At 43.3% G+C, this 19,455-nt stretch overlaps 2 protein-coding genes across 4 annotated transcripts; one reads left to right on the top strand and one right to left on the bottom strand.

Annotated features, from left to right (window-relative positions):
• Nucleotides 1-66: 66 nt before the first annotated feature.
• On the bottom strand, nt 67-10,188 carry rab3c (RAB3C, member RAS oncogene family). 2 transcript variants are annotated; one of them, XM_084024451.1, is made up of 5 exons: nt 10,156-10,188; nt 8,297-8,521; nt 5,163-5,281; nt 2,663-2,787; nt 67-2,543 (listed from the first exon to the last, which is right to left on the bottom strand). In XM_084024451.1, the coding sequence occupies exons 1-5, from the start codon at nt 10,171-10,173 to the stop codon at nt 2,353-2,355; spliced, it is 678 nt and encodes a 225-aa protein (XP_083880577.1). In that variant the 5' UTR covers nt 10,174-10,188; the 3' UTR covers nt 67-2,352. The 2 variants fall into 2 exon arrangements, with proteins under 2 accessions (XP_083880577.1, XP_083880578.1); XM_084024452.1 differs by lacking the exon at nt 10,156-10,188 and adding an exon at nt 9,523-9,726.
• A 4,459-nt stretch (nt 10,189-14,647) lies between these two features.
• LOC311022870 (adenine nucleotide translocase lysine N-methyltransferase) lies at nt 14,648-19,447 on the top strand. 2 transcript variants are annotated; one of them, XM_084024454.1, is made up of 6 exons: nt 14,648-14,653; nt 15,906-16,079; nt 17,121-17,225; nt 17,361-17,501; nt 17,579-17,629; nt 17,765-19,447. In XM_084024454.1, the coding sequence occupies exons 2-6, from the start codon at nt 15,912-15,914 to the stop codon at nt 17,945-17,947; spliced, it is 648 nt and encodes a 215-aa protein (XP_083880580.1). In that variant the 5' UTR covers nt 14,648-14,653; nt 15,906-15,911; the 3' UTR covers nt 17,948-19,447. The 2 variants fall into 2 exon arrangements, with proteins under 2 accessions (XP_083880580.1, XP_083880579.1); XM_084024453.1 differs by having other exon boundaries at nt 14,649-14,756.
• The last annotated feature ends 8 nt before the right edge of the window (nt 19,448-19,455 follow it).

Below are 19,455 nucleotides of genomic sequence, written 5' to 3'. Positions count from 1 at the left end.
AGAGGGCAGCAGCCTTCATGCTTGTGTATAGTCAGCACAGAAAGAGAGAGAGGGAGAACACAGAGACCCACTGATAGAATTTGATTTATTTCCTATAATCTCAAAAACATACTGCTTGCTTTGCTTGCACTCTGAGAAACAAATATATTCAGTTATATGTAAAGTCACACTGTTCTAAAATGAGATTCGACCAGAGCGACCGTTTGGGCACCGCCACATAACCATTCCTCCATTAAATGAATCTTGACTGGATATCAATACTAATACTCTAATTTCATGGCTAATAGCGTCAAATGATAATATAAAACACGTACACAGATGCACACGCACGTGTACACACACACACACACATATGCGCAGGGTTTACGTGTGTCCCTTTTCTTGGAATTACAACAGTATGTCATGGACTAAGTTACCTCCCTGACTATCTTTCACAATAACACTGCATTTTGACATAATAATAATAACACGATCAATCAACACCCAACAGTTAGCAGGAACAGCATATAGTACGTGAATACATTTGTACAAAAGGTATACACAAACAATACACCATAGTACGTAATTTGTCTGTTCAATATGGCAGGTACACACACACACACACACACACACACACACACTGAGGTCACGCATTCAGCGGCTGCAGGAACTGAATGAAGCACACTCTCACTTTTTTTTCCTTTTTTTTTTGGAGATTGTACATCAGTTTCAGAGCCTTTCTGCCACTCACACACTGCAGATAGAGTCGTCGTACTCGAGGACAGGAGGAACTATGTACAGGGATTCGCTCATAAAATATTGCACTTATTGGCCCATTGCATCTCACAGCGAGCGCTGTGAAAAATGCATCTAAATCTGTAACACAGAGTGATATATATACACTATTGTATTATATAAATCTACATAGATAAGTCAGGACTGGTTTCATGCAATTTTTTTCTGGAGTTTTTTCAATTTGACTATGCAACAAACAACTGACGATGCTAAAGGAATTGTAATGTTTTGGCACAAACGTTTTCGCACAACTGGAAGGCTTTCTGGATTTTAAAAACAGGCTACGACTTTTATACTATAAGGACTTAAGTTATCGTTAAGACCGCTACAGTACTGTGTGAGCTTCCCATTCTACACTACTGTTTACGTATACGGTGTTTTCAAAGCAATTTTTTTTCTTTCAGGCGGGATTTTCTAGCACAAACATGACATTTGAACATGCTGAATTCAACTATTTTCTTTTTTTTTTTTTTTAAATATATGGCTGTTTATTCCATGCCAGAGCTGATCAGTTGTGGTATATCATACACTGCACTGTGCCTTGTCAGTGTGAGATCTGTATCGAATGAAATGCTGGATTGTTGCTGTCGCGTGGAGTTGAGGATGTTTAAGGTTCCATCTTTAGATCAAAACAGCAAGTATGATTGACTTTTTGGCAGCATGCTCATCGCATGAAACGATATAAAAGGTCATCTTAGAGGCTAAGCCCATAGAAGTAGTTGCTTTTAAGATTTACATACTATATATTTATCGGAGAAATCGCACATCCACAGACAGCAAAACGTATAGAATCACATCAACATTACAAACACTGGATTCATTCAAACATACTGGTAGGCATGACAGAGGGACGTACAGAGGCCGTGGTGGAGATGCTAAAAGGCCACTTCTTTATCCAAGGTAGATGATTCTTTTTTTTTTTTTTTAGATGACACAGTTTCACTCATTTGTGACCCAGACATAAAACTCTCATGCAAACCCACACACACACACACACACACACTGTACAGTCACACACACACACACACACACACACACACACACACACAACACAAAAGAAAGCCGCTACGTCCTATAGTGCACTAAATCATAGATTTGGCAGCTTTAGGTGAAAATAATCCTATAAAAGGAAAATACATACTGTACAAAAAATGAAAAATGAAAGCACTCACTGACTATCCCTTGTTTTATAATTATTCTAGGTCTTAACGATGTTTAAAGGTCTTAAGGAGTAACTGTACATCATCACTATTGGACTATTTCCAACCTTATCAAACATGGTTTATGACCACAGTTTCTAGCTGAGGAATGACAATGCGGTGTCTCTATATCTTAGATGTCCTGTAGTTACACATTTTTACAACAGCCATGTGTGTTTGTCTGGTTATTTGCTCTTGATATAAGGTGATAATATGACAGCATTTTGTAATTCTACTACTAAACAGGGTTTTGAACTGTAGTCCAGAGAAAGCAGCACTAGCAGGAGTCAGAAGGGGTGGGGGGGGGGGGGGGGGGGGACAAAACTCTGCACACGCTACCACCTTACAGGACCTGCGCTGCCCTCCCTATATACCGTCACTAACAGTTGCATCCGGGCTGCTGGAGGGGCGGGGCGCTGTCTGTGAGTTTGGCGGTGGGAGCTCCCGTGGTGACGGCCGGGTCGGTGTCCAAGCTCTCGGACATCTTGTCGCAAATGAGGTCGACGAGACGCTCAAAGGTCTGCTTCACGTTGACATTGTCCTTGGCGCTGGTCTCGAAGAATTCAAAACCTTGGAGGGAGGGGAGAGCAGGTAACGTGAGAGCAGGAGACCAAGACGATCACATGACGGACACTCTGTCATGATGATACCACCCCATCTAAACATCTGACATAAAGGGGGTGACTTACCCAACTGTTCTGCCAGCAGTCTGCCACTGTCCACCGACACCACTCTCTCCTCTTCCATATCACACTTGTTCCCAGCCAGCACCACCTGTGCGTTATCCCACGAGTAGGTTTTTATCTGGGTTGACCTGCACGTAATCACAATCATTCGTTGTCAGCATCCCGGTCACATAAATGCTGCTGCTGCATTTTTAAACTCCCAGATTATTTCCACTTTTTAGTGGACGGGATCCCGAAAGAAGGCCGAGCAAAAAGGGGGCACGATGGAAAGTTCGCTCGCCATGTGGTCCAGTCATGTACAGCGATTACATCACCTTGTGTTTGGCATCATGTCATATTTGAGTCATAGCAGCAGTGGAAAAGTGGGTCAACTGCCAGTCTGTGCTTAGAACATGTAATCACTATTACTCTGATGTGGGTTATCATGTGGTAATTTCTAGCTATTTGACATGAATACGTGTCGCACTTTTCATCATTTCCTTGAGATTTATTTCTTTGGCTCTCGCTGACTTCTGATTGGTGAGCTATTAATTGCGTGAGCTACATCATGGCTCTTGGATATAGAAGCTAGGCGGGGTGTCGGTACCTATAGACGACATCATTCGCATCGTGAGCCACGCACAATGTTCCTGCACAATGTTGTCCGAGGGATGCCTGTGCCGTTCCTACCTCCAAACACATTTTGAACAGGCATTTAGGTAAGATGTCCTGTGGTGCTGCAGTCTGAAGGAAAGTAGGCCAGCTAACACACTACAGGCTGAACGCGGGAGAGAAAGAGCAAGTAAGGAATAGAAGAAGACACGAGAGAGAGAGAGAGAGAGAGAGAGAGAGAGAGAGCATGATGTTGGCTCTGCTCCTCTCTATCTGTCCAGTCAGATGTGGGTCATTTGAACGCCAACTGCTGATAATGTTTACTGACAGACATTTTTTCAAGTCTACAACATATGCAGGCTATAACAGATCTGTATGTTTACCAGTGTTTTATTTGTTGTTGTTGTTGTTGAACAATTCAGCCCCTGGAGAACAAACGAGAACAGGAACGTAAAACGCTTTTGAGATTGCTGCCGCAATAAAAAAAACGGTTTGTGTACGAGCCTAATTAATTTGCACAGTTTCTTTAAAGTCCTCCATTTGATGTGGGCATTACAATATTCCCCTGTTTTGTCTCTGTCATGGGCAGGAAATGAGCACGTCACGAGCTTAATTCAGCCACGGTCGGGGGAAGGAGCCGTTGCCATGGCAGCCCCCTTTTTTCTACAACCTTGTCACAGGGAACAAGGGAAAGAGAAAGTGGAATTAGAGCCTGTGGCAAAGGCAAAAAAAAAGAAAAAAAAGAAAAAGAAGAAGGGTTCTGGTTATATGAAGGGTGAGAGAAGGAGCCTCTTCCCTTGTGTGCAGCCGTCTGGTACGTAAGCTCACAGGTAACTCTCCAGCATTGTCGCTGTCTGTGACACACTGGACTCCATTAATTAAGACACCCATCACAGACGCGGTATTCCATCAAAGTGTCAGACTTGCCCTTAAAAGGTGCGTCTGGCTCCGAACTCTCTTACCCAGAAAGCCTTTCTTCATGACTGAACATCTATTTCAACACAAAACAGGCTGATAATGATCATGATAATAATTGCACTTCCTTCTACTAATAAAGCCTTTAATATGTGCTCACTTTAAATGCAGCTGCTTTTTCCACGACTGCCAAGAAGCAGCCCTCGAGCGCAGCTTGCTAACTGTCGGGGGCCGAGTAGACACTGGCCTTAATAGTGATTGTCATAGTCCTACAATGGGTGCAAGCCGCTTTACTGCAGGTCAAGTGTCATCTATAGAATATATCAGGTCTATGTGAGTCACATCACGGCTGAAACACTGACATGACAATACGATGACTGAGAATTCTTTCCTCTTTAAAAAGCTCATTCTGTGCTCTTTGAGCTGCCAGGCAGAGATTAAGATCGGACAGGAAATATAATCAAAACGTAAATCAAAATGCACGTTGATCTCCGATTGGCCGTGCTTCCTGCACTAGTTGTGCTGATGAGAATGTGCTTGTTTCCGGAGCAAGAATCCTAACCCAGAAACCTGCTTTCTGCAGCCAATTCCAGGCCAGCCTTCCAACTCTTGTTTTAGACGCGAGTGCAGCCTCATGATGGCGGACATTTGGGCCTGGGCTCGGAGTTGCTCTCCGGCTCGGAGATGCTTGTGTGACTCACGGATGGATGACAGCCCATAACCTTGACATGTTGGACAAAGACGCACACATAGCGCTCTACATGGCAACACTGTCAGATACCAGAGAGAGAATACTCCGGCTCTGTTTGCATGTTTGTCTTGAAAAGGGAGTAAATATATGTACAATATTGAGTGTGTAGGACTGATTGTCGTGCTCTTTTGCCTTGTTGACCTGATGCTCATTACAATACAAAACAACCCACAGAAGGAAATTGGATGAGAGATGACATCCACTGACAGAAATGGATGAAAACGGAGGACTCTTAAGATGACTCACCAGTCCTGCACGGCGCCGAAGGACTCCTCGTTGGTGATGTCGTACATGAGGATGAAGCCCATGGCCCCGCGGTAGTAGGCGGTGGTGATGGTCCTGTAGCGCTCCTGGCCTGCTGTGTCCTACACACAGACAACACGATTTAGCGTCGATGTTACCCAGCTGACTGAGCAACACTGACGGCACATACGCAAGGCCCATAATGGCAACTGAGAAGCCATGTGTGCATTATGAATCTACATCTATTTAAACACACTACTAGATTCTTCCACTACAATCTGAGCACAGTTTCTACATCCACATTCACGTGTGGCTGCGTCTGTCGTGTCTGTGATGTGGAAACGCTCATTACGCTAACTGCCTCTATTGCCTCGCATTGATAAGATGCCAAAAACAGCAGTTGGGTTTCTGCTGATGTGATTGATCCTCTGCTCTCGCCGATAGAAAGCAATCGCTCGGCTGTGTTAAACACTCTGTGGTGCAGTATTCAGAGCTCAGCTTATGGCAGGCCTTTTCTTAGAAAAAGGGGGCTAAAAATAGAGATAAAAAATGATTTCAACGTCGGGGGAAACTGCTCGCCGTCCATGATAAGGCAGAACAAATTTGCTCAAAGGCAAAGCAAGCGAGTGATTACGCAGCGTTTGGAGGAGGACATTGTACACAGATTACCCTGGAAACAAGTGCCCACTGCAGCCCTTTGCGACGAGATGTCAATGAAAATGCTAATGGCTCCCGATGCAGACGGATGGAGCTCTCCTTCCACGAGGAAGGAAGGGGAAATATGAGCTCGGGAACATTTTGGTTCTCTCGCAGAGAGAGGGGGGGAGTAGATTTGTTGTTTTATGATACGTTATATAATAATAAAACCCCAATCATGTCCCTCCAGTTTCTACTGTATGTTTTACTGCACTGTTGTTCCGCCCACAACAAATGTGTTTTGCAGCCCTCTGTTGAATCATGATGGAGCACTTCTGGCTGCTCCACTTGGCTCCTGTTAAACAGAAGCTTGACAGGCAGCACTAGATTGTGTCGCTGCTTTCTGTCGGTCTGCACATGGCTGCAACAGTGGGCCTGCTATAGCCAGAGGACAGCTCTGACCTTCACTCCACAGAGACAGAGCTCACACACACACACACACACACACACACCACAGTGAGGACGTTGTGTCAGTTCACAATAACACCTAAATGTGTGCGTGTTGTATGAACAGCATTGTTTGAGGAGTGACATTCTGAACGGCATAGGAAAATGTCTGTTTATACATCTATGTGCAAGTCATCCGAATATTTGACCTCAGTCTTTTTCTCTCCTCTGATTTCTGAGGTTACTTTGCTTGTTCTCAGTTTAAAATAAAAAAAAAGCAGAGGAGGACAGGAAGGAAAACGCTGACTCCCATGAATCGGAGCTCCTTGTAGAAATCAATCCAAGAAGCCGAGGCGGTGAGCAGACGCCGACACGCATGCGCCTCAACTCTTCATTCAGTAAAGTGAGTCTCAGTTTTTCACGAGGTTCATCTTGGCAGCGCTCAGCGACGTGCTTCATTCACTTCAGACTATTACGACAAAAAAAAAAGGAGCACTTTTGCATTTCGACGCTTCTATCTCGCAGCAGATTAATGGTGCGACTGCCACGATGACGGTAACCAATAGCTACCACCTTAAATGGCTACTTACTGTAAGTCTCGGCCCAAATAAAAAAAAAAAAGGCAGACCAATTAATTTGATGCGAGGGCAACGCTGAATATGCTTGTCTTTGCTAATGATGAAAACACATTATCCCGATTAGCCAAAAGTAATTTGACGGTTCAAATCTAGCTTTCACATCCTGCTGGAGAGCTTCTCCTCCGTCTCATAATGTGATAAGCAAACACAGAATGTCTGGGGGTGGCTAATTGCTGAACCAGACAACTGTTATGACAAGAGGGAGCGAAATCTCTGAACGGAAGCTGTCATTTGTTAAAGCACACAAAGGAAAAATAGAAAAAAAAGAGAGAGAAGAGAAGAACTTTAACATATCTACCTCCGAGTTATTACAAGACAATCTGCTTCAACGGCTCTGATCATCTCCTGATTAAACAGCCTCAGACATTCTTCACTTTCCCACACATTCGGAGGAAGGTGTTGCTGCTGTGTTCCTCCCCGCCGCGTGCCAAACTAACACTTACTCGTCTTTCTGTCAGAAATGTTGAGACTTCCATCTGTCTCCATACTTACATGGCGGAGTGTTAAAACAAGAAAACACAATACAGCCTCTTCTGAGCACACAGCGGACGCACCACATGTTTTTAAGAAGGAATCGTTTAAAAAGTAACACAGCTTTTAGTTTCGAATTGAGACACTGAAATTCAAATAGTACTATTATAACATGGCTAAGTCGCATTGACGTCATAGTCCTTTATTTTTGTTTATATCATCACCTAGGAAGCTGAATTGGTAAAATAAATCAAACACACATTCTATAGTCTAAAAGAATGCAAACGACAAGCAATGAAAAGGAAAGTGTGTCTAAGCGAGCGTGGTCTGTCCTGAGACAAGATGAAATGAATGAATGTGTTCGGTTGGCAGCCATCAAGTCACAACATGTCACAACATATTGATCTACAGAGAAAGGTATGGACGGGGGTCAGGAGGAAGTGGGCTCTGGTCAGAGACTGACATGCTTCTACAGACAGCAGTCGCTCTGCATGAACACAAAGATGGAGAGGAACAGGGGGGGCTGCCCCCTAAGGGCTTTGTTAGTCCTCCAGGAGACCTTGGAGCACAACAGTGAGACCATTTCTCCCACACGTTAACTACGTTCCAATGTGTCGGTTTAACTGAATGAGATGTGTGCATGGTTGGCATGACAACCGTAAAACTGATGGAATTAAATGTGACATGAAAGGAACATCACAGTTAAAGCTTGTTGTAAACTGCTGGATTGTGGTCTACAAATGTGGCATTTTCCCCTTTGACTAATTAATATCATTAGATTATGTATAAATCCTACATAGTCTGGCTTCTAAATAGAAGGATTAGTGGGGGAAAGGCACTTCAAGAGTTTACAGCAGATAAATAAGGATTTATCTTATGTGGACCAGCTAAGGAGTGCAGGATATACACAAGTTTTGCTTTGGTCAGGAATCATTTATGTCATACCCAGATCTGCAGTTTGATCCTCTTGTCATTCTTGTACACCGTCTTTACTTTGAAGTCGATGCCCACTGTGCTGACGAAGGCCGAGGTGAAGGCGTCGTCGGCATAGCGGAAGAGGAAGGACGTTTTGCCAACGCTGCTGTTGCCGATGATCAGCAGCTTGAACATGTAGTCAAAGTTTTGGTCCCCTCCCTCTCCCTTCCCTTTCACATCCTGAGTGGCAGCCATCTGCAAATTAGAAAAAAAAAGGAAAAGAGAAGCTGAAAAGGTACATTAGAGATATATAAGAGACCTTGAGTTACTGTGAAGCTTTTTGGAGCTGTGACGCACAGAAGATGTGAACCCGTTGTCTTAGAAACGGTTTATTTGTTTCCCCAATGACTCCTAGGTGTTGTGCTCAGTCTGGTTCTGTAACAGGCCACAGATCAGAGGTGACATAAGGCTGTGTCAGGCAAACCAGCATGACCAACGCAGCAAGCTGTTGTATCGATGAGCATTAGATAACCAGGATTTTAAAAAGCTGACTTTGTCTTCTCTGAAGGCAAAATGATTGCTTTAATGAAACCAACGTGCGATTATCTTTATTCTCTCTGGGTACTTGGCAAACATGCACATGTCCTGTATTGGAACAAACAACAATTTTAGATCCCAGTTTAATTCGACTATTAACAGTTCTGAGCGTGTGATGTTTTGATTTTAACATGTGAAAAGCATACGAGAAAATACACTCAAATCCCACTCAATAGACGTGCATCTGTCAGCTCAACAACGCCGATCTCTGCCGGGAGTATCCGAGCAAAGATGTCAAGAGCACGGTCATCTTTGCTCCAAGGTGAATGTTTTGACAAAAGCCGCTGCGCTTGTATGGCAAACATGAGCTCTCCTCGCAGCCTCTCCGCTTAGAAAAGATGACGGACCTCCATCCTGCACACCCTGCGCCGGGTTTCTGTTCGCTTCCGTGTATGGAAGGGAAAAAAAACACCACCGAGGCAGTATTTGCAAGGACACCCCGTTTCCCAAAAAAATATCAGTGCGATGCTGCACACGCCACGATAAAAAAAAAAAAAACGATCTCGTATGTAATCACACGATGTAGCTGCATGCCAGCTAATGCTAGACGAGCGCTTCTGGGCAGGAGGTCATTGTATGTATTAAACGACATTCTTCCACATTAACCATTAATACATGAAACTACCAAAAAACGCGTTGAGGACATTGTGTGAACAAACCTGTTTTTGAAGGCCTCGGCTCTACCTGTGTCTGCCCCTGTTGTTCAGATTACTGTTTTTTTTTTTTGTTGTTTTAATATATTTGTGTCTAACGCGGCCGTTGGTTTTCCTTCCCCCCTCTGTGTCGTTCTCTTTTGGAGCGCCGACCAATTTCAGCACCTGGGAGCTGTCCCCTCCGCTTCGGATAATTGTGGCACGCGCCCCCGAGATGACGAGGCTGGCTCGCGTGAGATGTGAGCACGAGCAAAAAGGAAAGTGCGTGTCACAGCGTGTCTCTGGCGTCATCGAAGGGGGTCCAGGAAGGAATGGGGGTTGTAGTTTTCGTGTGAGCGCAGAGGCGGGACGACGGGATCGCGAGCGGGGGGATGGACTACATTACCCAGCATGCAGCGCGCGACTGCCGTCCGCGGCTGTCTGATTTCCCGTGGAGGCGCAGGGAAAAGCTTTGTAGTTCGCTCTTTGATACGCGTCAGACATCCGGCTCCTCGTCGTGCGCGAGAGAGATTCACATTAAAGTGAAATGAAACATTTCCGAGCTCCTCGCCCCTCGGTGCACGTTATATGTGTGATGACGGAGTCAATGCTCCTTCTCGCTCGCTCCCCGTAGCTTTATTATAAAGTCATGCATCTTACCTTCCCATACAAGTCCATTTTCTGTCTGTTTTTGACAGTGTCTCCAGTAGCCAGCCTGTAATAAACTCTCAGATGGACAGTATTTTTTTTTTTCTTCCAGGAAGCCACTATAATGGCCTCTCCTTTTGCGTCACTGGTCGGTGTGGCTGCCGCCCCCCCGCCCATGCAGCCAGGCGGCTGAGCAAATAAAGAGGCCTGAGTGGTGGATGAATGGATGAGTGTTGTTATTATTGGGAGCCTTTCAATCGGAACAAGTGCAGGATGAGGCCGCTGCGGGAGTGAATTATAAACACACTCTGTCTTCTTTCATGCTTAATAATAACACATTCATAATTATTTGAGGAGGATGTGAAACTGTACCATCGTCAAGGACCAGAAGTCTCACACCAGCAATTATTCCCCAGTTTACGGTAGTGAAATTAACCAGTGGTGTGCGGAGAATAACCAGGATATGTACTGTCAATAGTATCGCGATATTTTCGCTCGGAGCGAAAGGCGCGAATACTTTGTTTCAGGAAGTGGCCATGGTAAGTGATAACACCAGCGTGATTTCAGCTTAACGTTATATTATGTACTGTGAGTAGGCTATTATGGTAAAGGGTAGAAAATTAATTTATTTTTCTAATGAGTTTTCTATCAATAAGGCTGTCAATTAGTGTTCATTTTATTCTAACTTTAGCTAACATGGCAAATGTTGCCTAAAATTACTCCGTCACGACTATTAAAATTACAAATAAAAAATTTGTGTGTTACTTGAAACCATCGTTTTGCATATTAACAATATTGTCACGAATCCTAATTTTCACAGAGAGAAAACAGATCCAGAGAGCTGCAGAGCTCACCTGGTCCCGGGTTACCAGGTGAAGTTCCTCATCATGTGTGGGTAAACAAGAATACTTAAACAGTTACGGCTAAGCAAACTCAAACAGGAGGAAGATAATAGTGCTAGTCTGAGGACTCGCCACAGTTTTTGTGTCTGGTTCGGAACATCGAGGAGCATCTGAATAATTGACCCTCGGTGCTCTAGAGGCAATAGTTCTGCTAGATAAGGATAAGGGCTTCCAGTCTATTAAAAACCTTAAATACAAGCAACACAATCTTAAAATCAATCCTGAAACGGACAGGAAGCCAGTGAAGGGAGGCCGATACTGGTGATATGTGATCCCGTCTTCTATTTCCCAATAAAAAGATGGACAGCTGCGTTATGTACTAATACTACTAGAATATACTGTTCTTCTCCCACATTCAAGTGATTCAAGTAATCCAGTCAAGAGTAATACAAGATTGAGTAACTCTCGTGATCATTGGGAGGCCTTAAAGTCTGAACTGGAAAAAGCTGGTTTTGACAACTGAACTAATTAGTTTATCACATTTTAGAGGCGAGTGGAAGATCACGCTAAGATTCTTAACAAACTGTTTAATGACAGAAGGACCAAGAAGACCAACAGAGTCGTCCACTAGTGGCAGTGACGGATGATGTGGGTCAGATAACCTTGTAGCTCTCATTCTGGTCTATGAGCTGTGCAGGGAAAGGGGGCGGGAAGTTGACCTTAGGCTTCCCCACTGGAAGCCGCACACCGGGGGAGCGGGGGGGAATCTATCAAACGGTTCACTCTCTACCTTTGTACAGTACTGATGCAGTTAATAAATCAGTAACACTACCATATGCTACCAAATGAACCCGGTGGCGGTTCTAGCTTGTATGGCGCCCTGCAAACACCTCCTGAAGAAAACAACCATTCATCATTAAACAATACCTGATCAGGTTTCAGTCTATATATTTGTTTCTCTGCAGCTTGATGAAGGTGAACTTTCTACAGTTTAAGTCTCATGTTGCTTCATTGTGTTCATCAGACCAGAGGTGGACTAGTGGTTAAGGACACCGACTGCTGACATTGATACATGGGTTTGAATCCTGCCTGACGCAGGACAGAACACTATACCTCGGGCAGTATATTGCTCCTTTTGTAATAGTGTGTGTGTGTGTGGAGGTCTTTATCTTGGTCTATATCCAGGTGGTCTGTGTCCCATTCCTGGTGTATCACCTTTTACAAATCCCCATCATTCATTTATCCATTAATTAATTAACACAAATGTTCCATTTGAATCGAAAGCTTCAGATACAAATTAATGTGTAGTTATCTTTAATGTAATTTTTCCAAATTAAAAAGATTTGCCTGTCGAGCTAGCTAGCTTACCAAGCTAGCTAGCTCAACCCCTTAGGCTCACATGGACTTACCTGTTCTCAGTTCCTTCCTCGTTGGTTGATGGTGGAAATTCAGAAATTTGAAGTTGAAATTGACGCGATATCGCAACGAACGACGCTTTTGAACGCACGGTTTGAAGTTTTTAGTTGTTGTTTTGAGCTCACACACACACACACACACTCATCACACACTGTGTGACATACCTGGGGCAGGGTTCGAACCTGCGTGGCAACATCGGCAGTCGGTGTCCTTAACCTCTGGTCCACCGCTGCTGGCTAACGTAAAGAAGCAGAGAGAGAAAGAACATGAGACTGAAGCTGCAGAACGTTCACCTTCATCAAGCTGCGGAGAAACAAGGTTAATAGACTAAAAACCCAGCGTGGAGCGCTGATGGCTCAGTGGTAGAGTTGGAGCCCCACGTAGAGAGGCGGAGTCCTCACTGCAGCGGCCCCAGGTTCAAATCCGCCCGATGGCCCTTTCTTTACGTCGTTCCCCCTTTCACTCATGCTGTCCTCTCTCAATAAAAGACCAAAAAAAATAACTTTAATTAAAAAAACCTGGGTTTTTTTAATGGTGTTTTTCAGGATGAGTTTGCACTGAACCGCCAAGAACCTCTGTTTTCCTTGATGACTGATGCTTCCTTGAGGCTGGACTTCTCTGCTCACATTATCTCAACAACCAGAACCTGCAGATGAACCAATCAACAGTCATCGTGTCAGATAAGATTTACCACAACAAGAATCTTAATATTGACTTTGGACGCTGTAAACCCTGTAAACTGCTTGAATCTGAGAGCATTTGCTTTGTATGCCCCTAGATGTCGAACTAGGCCTCCAGGTGGTGTAGTGGTTAACACTGTTGCCTTGCAGCAAGGGAGGTCAGGGTTCAAGTCCTGGTTTGGGTTCTTCAGTTTCATCCCAGACAAGACATGCAGGAAGGGGATTAATATTGCATTGGATTGGATTTTGATAAAGAAATGTATTTCCGTGTAAGTTATGGTTTTTAAAAGAGCAGTGATTTCTACCTGTAACCTGATTCTATGTTCTTTGCACAAGAGCAGCAGAGAAAACACAGGAACTTGTGGTGGACTTCAGGTTCAAACCAGGACCTTCAGCTGCATCTCTGGGCCAAGACACTACTTACAATAATAGACCACCATTGTTGCATAAGCGTGGACTACAAGCATGGCCGTAACTAGCTATGAGGTACCCGAGGTAAATACCTCGGTTAATATTTCCTGGGATTTTTTATAAAAATATTCATTTTACAAAAAAAATAATATGAAAATCGAATAGAAAGACAAAACAAAAACAAAAGTGTTACTATTTTTCTATAGCCAGGTTTTTTAACTTTGTCAATTGAATTTGATTGACACAAAATAATCTTAAAGCAACATTGTGATGTAATGATGAATAAGGTATGATAATTATATAGACCCGGGCAGAAGAATACCTTAGACCGATTTGTTAAAAGATGTAAGAACACGGAGGAGGCCAGGGATGGACGAGAGGAGATCAGGAATGGAAGAGAGAACAAGGACAGAGGAGAGGAGAACAGGAATGGAAGAGAGAACAAGGACAGAGGAGAGGAGGACAGGAATGGAAGAGAGAACAAGGACAGAGGAGAGGAGAACAGGAATGGAAGAGAGAACAAGGACAGAGGAGAGGAGGACAGGAATGGAAGAGAGAACAAGGACAGAGGAGAGGAGGACAGGAATGGAAGAGAGAACAAGGACAGAGGAGAGGAGGACAGGAATGACAGACAGGACAGGATCAGAGGAGAGGAGGACAGGAATGACAGACAGGACAGGGACGGAGGATAAGACAGCCTTTGTAAATAAGAATTTGTCACATTTGCATCAACTGATCATAATTCTGTCTGCCTGTCTATCTGTCTGTCCTTTTTATGTACTTTCAGTGAGTTGAACCCTCTGGAGACAGGATCCAGCAAGGCATCCAAAAGGTCAATATATACAGTATGAGAGTGTCAAAAGTTATTAAAAAGCCAGTCAACAACATTATATGATTGTGTATTTGTGTAATTGCACAGTTTAAAACACTATTTATTTTGCTCAAATTTTTTTTTGAGCACTTAAATTTTTTTTTTAAGAAACTAGTGATGGTTTTGTACCTCACTAGTTTCATAACCCTGGTTACGGCCCTGACTACAAGTCAACATTCGGCTGGGCACGTGTGGAGCCAGGGGGCGGGCCGTGCTGCTGAATGACGGCCCTTTGACTGGAGGAAGTGGGCGTGCAGGCTGCTCGGCGCGCGGCAGAGGGGGCGGGTCAGGTAGGCCGCACGAACACGTCTGTCTGCACAGATTTACATTGTTTGTCGCAGCAACCTCACATTCTTGTGACAAAGCTGTCAGATATATGTGCGCGTCTGGCTCGTAAGTAGGTCACGTATTCGCTCGGTTACTTTTTGAATATTTTTGCACCGTTTTCGTCCGTAAAAATGTGTCGTGTTTATCTGCCGTGGGATCAGTGGAGCTGCTCGGCTCCTCTTCTCTAGCCAGCGAGCATTTAATGAACTGTGGTCTCAGACAGTTTCTATACATGACCTGAGCGTAGTAAGCAAAACTTTTCTAGGTTTCCACATGAGAACAGGCCACGGTTGCGCCACCTGCTGTTGGTGAAGTATATATGTTTGTCCTGGCAGCTCTACAAAGCTGTCTGCGGTAATGATTAACGAAGCAAGATTGACTTAAATCCAAGCGGCTGTTGCTTTATAAGCCCGTTGACCTTTTGATACTGAAGTGTCTGTTTACAACTGTTTAGTTATTTTTATCCAGAGCAGTATTACACTATTTAATGTTACAGCTTTTCAAAAGATAAATTAAATCCAGTAGCTTAAGATATTCAGATGACATGTTTAATAATGTAACATAAATACGGCTTAAAGCATTCAAACTGTTTTTGCAGATTCTTTGGAGAACTCAATGTTGGCTATATTCCAATAATATATATTTAATAAAGAAGAAAAATGTATTTGTTAAACCTAGACGGTGACTGGTTTCTTTATTCAGACAATAACGTCTGAGCAAACATTACATCTTGTGTATCCACTGAACATTGTGGAGCCTTTCAGTCCATTTATTTGTATATGTTGTCTAATAATTAAAGGTCCTAAATTCCAAATTCAAAGCAAATGACTGTGTGTGATTGAGGGTTTGCTTCCACACTTCTCTACATGGTCACGGCTGAGCCAGCAGCTAGCAGGTCCCGGCGCTAACAGCATGAACGCACTGCTGACAGCAAATTGTTCACCTGCACTGAATGTAGGAATGTGATGTCATCCCCATTCTGAATCCTGGGTACTAAGCTCTGATTGGCCGAGTATTTCTCAGACCCAGCAAGAGCACAACACATTTATCACAAAAAAATATATGAATGATCTCAATAAAAAAAATGTTGGTATGCCTTGTGTTAACGTTTTTAAAATCGTCACATATCCGTCTGGATGGCTAACGTTTGTAGACCTGCTGAAATAACTGTCTCATTTACTTACATTTACTTATTTTTACTTATGATGGTGACAGTGTGCTATGGAGGACTCCATTGAGGTGATTCTGCAAGACTATGGCAGGGTCCGTCCTAACGACAGACCCCATCCTGTCCTGTCGGCCTGCACAGGTGCTCTGCTCACAGGCCTGTACGGAGTATGGACCTTGTTTTCTATGCCCGGATTTCGCAAAATCCCGTGGAAGCTCAAGGTGCTTGAGATTTCCCTTCCCTCTGTTTTTACGCGCCTGCTTTGTCTTCTCTCCATTCCTTCCAAATGCTGCGGGTTTGTGCGAAAGCCAAAAAAGACAGATCAAAAGAACATTACTTGAACAGTTACAGTAATTTGCTTATTTTGGAGAGCAGTGCTCCACACTAACGCAGAAGAAAAGGGTATGTCTATGACCGTCAGTCACCTCACGATTCAATTATTAAACAATTCGTGATGCACCTCTATTTTGGATTTAGATATAATGAGAATTTCCCTTAAATCTTTCAAAGAAATGCCTATTTGTATGATACAGTTGATGTGCAGTTGATGAGCCTCACGTTGCATCATTAAATCGATTATTTCTCCCACCTCGAATAACTGTGTTTTATGGAAAACATCTTCTCCAAACGTCCGTCTGAAGAGCATCTCATCCATTGTTGTAGAATAACTGATCATTCACTACTTTTGTTCACTGTCGGTACAAGACGAACAGGAAAACACGATGATCAGGAGCAGATTATCAGAAGGAGGTAATGCTGAAAACATTTGTTATTGCATGGGAAATCTGAATTTGTCCTGAAAAAAAAGGAAAAGAATGTCATTGCTTTTGAACTTTTTTTTTACAATTCAATACATCTCTGCCTCGTGTTTTAATGTATAAATGACATGTTTATGTTTATGTTTATCCTGCCACCTGTATCTCACATGCTATGTTAAATTCTACATAAACACATTTTAAACCCCGCTAATGACCACAGCTAGAGAAGAGAGCCCTGCAGAATGCGTCTTTCTGAATCATGTTGTGGTTACAATGAATGAGAGATCAGATTGAACATAAGTGAATGTAATACAAAGCATTTGCAGAGAGACCTTTTCACATGCAAAATGCAGCGCTTCATGTTGCTGTAGTTTCACGATTATTATCCTGTGGTGGAGTGTGTTGTCAGTCTCGATAAAGACTGATCTGCAATAAGAAAGACGAATGAAAGAGCTTTGCATTGTGACTTGTGTTGACTTACTATATGTTTGTACTGTGGTCCAGGTTCCTTATTTGCCCTCCGGTCAAGTACAGACACTGAACATGATGCAGCTGCTTGAAGGACGAACCGGTCGCTTAGTGGATCTGGGATCAGGAGATGGAAGACTGGTTAGTGAGCTGCAGTTGTATATTGCTATATATAGCCAAATTGTGGCCAACAATAAGAAAAACTCAGATTTAAGTCTGAATGTGCTCTGTTCGCTAATGTAGTGTTCTGTTACATCATCCGGTTGACGTTTCCAGGTGTTTGCAGCCTCTTCTGCTGGTTTCCAGTGCACCGGGTTTGAAATCAACTCCGTGTTAGTGGCCTATGCCAGGAGCAAGGCCCGCTGGACAGGAGTGCCTCGCAGCCAGGCAGCCTTTGTTAAAAAGGACTTCTGGAAGGTAAGAGCTCGACAAAAATGAACGCTCTGCTCGAGCCTGATCAAAGTTGCTGTACGACCTTGTTTCTTCTTTCATAGACTGATTTATCTGCGTACAATAATGTGACAGCTTTCCTTGCTCCGGGAGTGGTGAGTTTTTCCTGCTGCTCATCTTTCTTGTAGATCCTCTGATGTTTTCATGCATGGATTTATGATCTTTTGATATATATATATAGCATACAAAGCATATGCTAAGAGACCGATTTAACATTATCTGGTTTCCAGATGGGGGTGCTGGGTGAGAAGTTGTTGAAAGAGCTTCCTGACGATGCACGCGTCATCTCTAGTCGTTTTCCGTTCCCCGACTGGCCACAACAATCGTCTGTCGGCTCCGGTCTCGACCAGACTTTTGCTTATGACATCAGCACTGTGCGCTCACATCTGAGAAAAGTACAGAAAGCGTGTTGAGTCACAGTCTCTGGGGTTTATTTTTATTTTCTACTGCTGTCATTCTCAACAGGGCTTCACACATTCTGTTTCCCAAAAAACAAATTTTCAGCATTTAATCAGAAAGGTGAAATAAATATGGGATATCTGTCGGGAGTGATTCTTTTGAAAGATATTTTTGAACATCGCAAGGATGAGAAGGACACCGCCTGAGCAAGATGTCAGGATGACTCTGAAATCACTTTTAGCCTGCGGTAGTAGTTAAAGCAGATTGAGCTTTTGCCTTGTTGTCTGTCTTGCTATAAATACAGTCAACCACTATCTTGAATGTGGCTGCAGATGTCTTTCGGAGAGCTCTGTCACTAAGTGGTGTTACTTCCACAACACCTGGTCCTGCTTTGTTCAATGCGGCAGGAGGGATTGCGAGGTCATGTTACTAAATAAGTGCGTCCCACTTTGCTTTTGATGCGTAGTTAGGTTCATGTGCTGTATTTATTCATGAAATGAATATGTCTTGAGCTCCAGGCCATTCTGAGATTAATTTCATGGGTCACCAAGACGTTTCTGTGTGTAACCCTTTGATTGCTAGTTAGCAGTAAAAAATTAGATTTCATTAAAATTAGCAGGAAAGTTAGACCATTGCCAATGAATTAGTGAGATTCGCATTCATTTATATAGCAAAATACAGCATTTAAACACCTCCCATATTCTCCTGAACAGTGGCTGTTAGTTTACTTGGATACAAACATGGATGCAGACATTAATAAACCTGCATAAACATCAGATTTTTGCTAAGTAAGCAAATTTGAGTGATTGTGCAGCCTTGGCGGAGGAATCGGCTCTCTGTAATGCATATCACTGAAAATGCCGTACTGTTGCACCTGCAGTGAGTGACATTAATGTTTCTGATATATCATAGGCTGTTAAAATATACAGGCAGCTGCAAGCTTCAACACAAATCTTCCAAAGTACCGGCACATCTACAACCTTCCCACTCATATCGCTGCTCACACTCTAAACACTTGACTGGAGTCAGTGGCAATGCCATATTATAATAATAATAACAATAATCTCAAGGTTTTAAAGGCATGACAAATGTGAAACCTGCACTGCACCTTAAATGGTGCCCAGAATCTCCACCTGGGGGTGCTAGAGCTCCAATCCGAGTTTGGTGCAAAAACACAGGATGAGGGTGAGCCTGAGTGGAATACTGATCATGTTTATCCTCTGCATAGTGGATATTTTATCGACCGAATGTCTTCCTGCAGCTTGAATAATAATTTGCACCAAAATGCCAAAGGTAAGTAGGTAAATGTCAAAATAGCGAAACTACAGAAACATGAGTTGGCTGGTAAAACAAATTCTCATACGAATCCTTACAAATATCTCAAATAACACAATCCACAAGCTGTGTTGATTTCCTGTCAGTGCCATCACCGACACCAACGTACATGCAAGGTAATCGATATCATGCAGACTTCATGTTCTCGTGTCACACCGTGACGTCAGAGAGAGAGAGAGAGAGAGAC

This window comes from Eutrigla gurnardus (assembly GCF_963514095.1).
Source record: "Eutrigla gurnardus genome assembly, chromosome: 13".
Classification (NCBI taxonomy): domain Eukaryota; kingdom Metazoa; phylum Chordata; class Actinopteri; order Perciformes; family Triglidae; genus Eutrigla; species Eutrigla gurnardus.
This window is presented reverse-complemented; position numbering and strand designations above follow the sequence as displayed.